The 5,480-nt window shown below is 36.1% G+C and overlaps 1 protein-coding gene across 1 annotated transcript; it reads right to left on the bottom strand.

Moving 5' to 3' along the window:
* Nucleotides 1–280: 280 nt before the first annotated feature.
* Nucleotides 281–1,025, bottom strand: LOC145099253 (uncharacterized). The gene is made up of 2 exons (XM_079036844.1): nt 802–1,025; nt 281–743 (listed from the first exon to the last, which is right to left on the bottom strand). Exons 1-2 carry the CDS (start codon nt 1,023–1,025, stop codon nt 281–283), a joined length of 687 nt encoding a protein of 228 aa, XP_078892970.1.
* Between the last annotated feature and the right edge of the window lie 4,455 nt (nt 1,026–5,480).

Below are 5,480 nucleotides of genomic sequence, written 5' to 3'. Positions count from 1 at the left end.
TATAGAAACCATTGCTAGCTATTGGGCTGATTATTAGACTGTTGAGCCATGGAGAAAAAGAGCTTGTTGTTGGGCTAAATTTGAGTTAGGCCAGTGTTGTTGAAAAATTAAGTGTGCACTATTGGGCCCTAGAGCCTGTTGGATCGATGGAGAGGTCAGCAGCCCACGATGCTGCTGTTGACCTTGCGACATCATCAACCAGAGGTAATATACCCCCCCCCCAATTTTGACCATGACCAAAGCTTTCTCCTTCGGATCTACCTTGCCTGCTGCCACCTTGCTAATTCCAGCCACCACCTCTGCTACCGGAGTTGTTAAATCGAGAATTAAAGGGCTGAATTTGGTGCTCTATTGCAAGAATGGTTGGTGAGAATGCATTGTCTTGTTGTGTGGCTTGAACCTGACGGGAGTGATGTTTTGCCATGGACCGTTCTTCAAGCGCTAACATGGAACACATCTCAAGGAAGGTGGGAAACGGCTTTTGATGTCGAATGGTGGCAACAAAATGAACGAATTTTTGAGATAAACCATTGATGGCAGAAATGACGAGGTTTCTTTCGGGTACCAGGGATCCAATGTGAGCAAGAAGGTCGGAGATGGACTTGATACATGTGCAATATTCCATAACTGTAGAATCGCCAATGGTAATAGAATAAAGTTCGTTATCTAATTCCATGGCTTTTGTATCTTTATTCTCGTGAAGCAGATCTTCAATAATCTTCCAAACATCTGTTGCTTTGGCACTTTGAGAATAGATTAGAGAACGGTTTGATTAAGTGTTCCATATAACCATTGTTTTACAATATTGTCCATAGTCTCCTATTCTGGATCATCTTCAATCTTAAAAGAGCCATCAAGGTGACCATATACTTTGTATCCAATGCAGTGAGTTTTAAAATCTCTTTCCAAGAATCATAATTCAAGCAGTCGAGATCGAGAAGAAAGGGAACATAAGACTTGATGTTGGTTATCCCATAAATTTTATCATTAGAAACTAGGTTTGGGATTAGAAGAATCTCAGTCATTGTAACGAAGGAAGGATAAGGCAGAAGGTTTGAGGAGAGTGGGATGACAAAAATATGAAGGACAGAAGTAGAAGATGAGAAGAATACGACCACATGTATGGATCGGCTAGGGTTAAAGGGTGGAATAGCCTGATACCATGTTACAATGAACATTTTCACATGAATTGGTATTGTGCCTCTCACGTATATTAATACCCAATAATACAAATGGGTTGTAATGAAGAGCAATTGGCTAAATACAATATTGGGTTGTCTAACCAAATACAAACTAAATATAAAACATACACATACAGATATACGTCTACGTCTAACATTACTAATTAGAAGAAGTATAATATGTTTGGAGTAAGCAAATTGGAATTGATAATATAGAAAGACTTGAGCAGCATGGGGAATGACAAATATAGAGAGTTCATACCTATACCTAAACCTTACACGTCCATCCTTTTTTTCTATGACTGTAACTATTTTAGGGACATCAGGTGCAATAAACGGAAACCACAAGTACCATTTTAATGAGTACTTGATAGTTTGACTAATAGTGAGAATTTGACCAAACCACAAGGACTAAAAGTGTTCTTTCAAATATATACTTGATGGTAATAGGTAATCCAGTCGAAAAAAATAATTTTTCAAAAAATTAGTAGCTCTACACTTGACAATTTTTATACAACACTCAAAATAGCTATCCAGTTCAGAACTAGTATTCATTGAAGACAAAAATTAGCTCTACAAACTCATACTTGAAGGGAAAACAACATGTTTATCATGTCCTCCAAAACCTTTTCCAATTCCTTGAACTTGTACACCTGATTTATCTTCAATTTGTTATCTTCTAGTAGATTTTTTTAAAGCTTCCACAACATTGACCAAATCTTGGATATTTTCCATGAGCTTCTAGAAGAAGCCCATCGTCATACACTGAATCAGCTGTAGTTGATATCAAAATTTTGATTTCATCTTTAGCTTTGTTGATCTTTATTTTCAGATCATTTTCAAAGGTCCTCTTTGAGTGTGACAAGTCATCTACTTTTGTATAAAATGCATTAATGCTCTCATTTACCACATTCTGCAAATGTTCAACAATTTTTTTAAACTTATCAGTTTCCATCTCAACCTCATTTCTTGTCTTTTCACTTTCTTCCAGCTTAACTTGAAGCTCTTCAATGTTGAGATCATGAGCTTGTTCTAGCTTCAAAACAACTTCATATTCAACCTTTAATACATTTCCATCAACTTGCTTCCTTTTAACATTTTCCCATTCTCCTTACAAAACTTTCATACCAAACCTCATTTAACATATTGTTCATCTCTTCAATCTTAAGGTTAGAGTTGTTGAGCATTTTTTAATAAAATTTGTTGTTTTTGATCTCAACTCTAAGAAAATCATTCTTCTCTTCTAATCCTTTGACTTTTTCGGTTAATTCGTTGACTTTTCTTTCTAGATTTTTAACCGCTTTCTCATTTATACTTGGTTTGACTTATTGATTGACTTTTTTTACTACGTCCTTAAGGCTGCTTGCATCTTCTGACTTTATAGATTGTTAGTCAGAAATATTCGTCATTGTTATAAAATTGAAATTACTAAGTCTTGTACCGAAATTTAGGGCCCTTTCCCAAAACCAGACTTGATGATTAAATCAATGCATATGCTTAAACCCACTTCCTGTGTTTCAATTCGTGTCTTATTACTAACGAAATTGGCTTTTTGATTTTCCAAATACTCATGTATCTTGGACAAATTTCTGATCAGTTCACTCTTCTTAGTTTCATATATCTCGGATGTCATGTCTGTGAGATTTTTAGCTTCTTTAATCAACTTCATAATCTTCTTTTGAACCCTAATTCCCCTGCATTTCAACAAGATTTGATTAGATTTTCTCATGTTTATGATTTTGAATATACAACAAATCACCGTTTTAAATACCTTGTTTATCTTCTTGCCGAATCAAATTTTGACTCTTCATATCTGAATACATGAATAGAATAGTGTAAGCTATTGAACACGACTCTTTATATGGAGCAAATGGGCTCCACACCTATTTATAGGTGTTTCCACCTCCCTATAGGAAGTTTATAGATCTACATATATTGATGACTATTCTAGAACTATCTTCTGTATTCTATATCTATTACAAGCTTCTATATGTTTCTATAATGTTCTATAATATCCTAGATAAGTCTAGACATTCTTGTGTCTTGCATAGTCTTCTATAATGTTCCATAACCTTCCTGGGTCTTCCATGTCGTTCTAGAGTATTCTAGAACTTTCTGATATATTCCTGAGTCTTCCATAGTCTTCCATGATTTTCTAGAATCTTTTATATCATTCTAGAACAAGCTAACTTCTTCTAGATAATAATATTGGTTCTATTGGGCTAGTGATGATATTTTAACACTCCCCCTCAACACTAGCCCCCATTCTTTGTACCATGTTGAGATGACAACAAAAACCTTCACATTTTGTATTACTCAGCCCTTTGGTGAACTAGTCTTTTATTCGGTCATCAGTCTTGAGCGGTCTTATATTAACTTCTTCCTTTAAAACTTTTTCTCTTCTACAAGCTTTGTTTTTCCTAAGTTGTTGCAGCTGATGCTTCATATATTATTTTCGTAGTTGACAATGACATTGTTGGTTGTCTTTTTTTTGCACCATAATATTTCTCAAGATCCCGATGAACTATATTGTATAGTTTCTTATGCCTCCCTGTGGCAAACTTCTAAGCATGTCGATTATCTCTTTTGCAAGCCTTATAGAATTTCTGCACTCTTAACATGTTATTATGAGATCCATTACTTATATGATCATCTTGTTTAGATGTTTCTCAGTTGAGAGATTATACTTCACTCTTACAAATTAATGTGTTTTTCTTCTGATTCTCCTTATCCAGTTTCTACATCATAGGATCCACGCTTCGTCTCAGATGTGAATTTTTATGCAACTCTGTTGACGTCATGTTCTTATTCTCCTTTGGAACGTCCATCTTCGAGGGAACAAATTCCTCCTCCTAGGTTGTCATGAACTTTGTCTCACTATTCTTGAGACATTTGTTGAGTTGCATAGTTGATGGGATTCGAGAACTTATTATATTTCTCTCCAAGGGTATAATGTGAATTATTGAACCCTTACTGATACGTATGTTATCATCTCTCTCAAATGCCCAGGATCGTACGTTGTCTAGCAAATTTATTCCCAATAACATATGATAGTCATCTATATGCACCAACGTCAAGTCTATGGTGCCTTCCCATTCTGCTATCTTAAGGTGTACACCATAGGCAACACCAATGATTGGCTTGGATAAAGAATTGACAACCTTCAACCGACCTAGATTTTTGGTATATTTAATACCCAACTTCTTAGCTTCATCTTCAGCAAGGAAATTATGAGATGCACCAGTATCTACTAATGCCTTGGTGTGTCCTGCATTTACCCTGGCCTCCACGAACTTTAGCCGTCCTCTTTTAGTCTTATTCTTTTCTATGGCATATAGTGCCTCAGCATCCAATTCATCATCTACTTCCTTTTTTGAAGGCATCAAACTGCTTTTGAGATAATTTTTCTTTGACCAACAATTCTTGGACATGTGGCCCCACTTTCTACAATTGTTAAAGTTGCCTTCGAACCTCCGTCCCTAAGAACTCTTATTGTTGGTCTTTTGAGATCTCCATGGTTGTGAGGTTCCTTGTTGACTCTTCCCTTTTTATCATCATTTATATATCCTTCTTTATAATGTGTCTTGGAATTCCTCTGGCTTTTACTTGTGTAGAGCGCATCCTCTTCACTCTTCAGCATGATGCCTCCCATTTTCTTAGCCATAGCTTCTTGGTTGGTCAGCAAATTCTCAAAACTCTATAAGTGATGGTTGAACGGGCCATCCTCATACAACAGTAACAAGGCTTCTATATTCTGGCCTCAGTCCATGGATGATGATCCTCTTCATTTAAGCTTCTACAATGACAGATTGCGAATCTAGTTTAGTAATCTCTCGACATATCAACTTGACCTTGTGGAAATATTGAGCAATTGTCATGTCACATTTTGAGATTGATAATAGCTCGTTCTCCAAAAGTTGTAATCTTTTATCATTCTTCTTTGAGAAAAGCATCACAAACATGTCCCAAGATTCTTTCGGTGTGTTCTCATCTTGAATATGATCCAACATCTCTTCTTCGATTGTGGTCTTCAAGGAAAACATCACTTTGCCTGCTTTGATTTTCCATTTGCATAGAGCGCCATTAATATCTTCCTCTGGTGGCGTAGTTTCGATTCCGCCAATGACCTCCCATAGATCTTGTCCTTGTAAGAAGGACTTCATACATGCTGCCCATGTTTTGTGGTTGTTTTTGTTGTTGTTGAGTTTCTTGATTCCTTTTACGACTTGGATATCACCCATCGTGTTTGCAGTACCTCGATAATACCAAAAAAGCTAGTTTCAACACTAAACTTGCAGA

The sequence above is a fragment of the Lactuca serriola genome, chromosome 4 (assembly GCF_051521515.1).
Source record: "Lactuca serriola cultivar US96UC23 chromosome 4, Lser_US96UC23_V15, whole genome shotgun sequence".
In the NCBI taxonomy this organism is placed as follows: Eukaryota; Viridiplantae; Streptophyta; class Magnoliopsida; order Asterales; family Asteraceae; genus Lactuca; species Lactuca serriola.
This window is presented reverse-complemented; position numbering and strand designations above follow the sequence as displayed.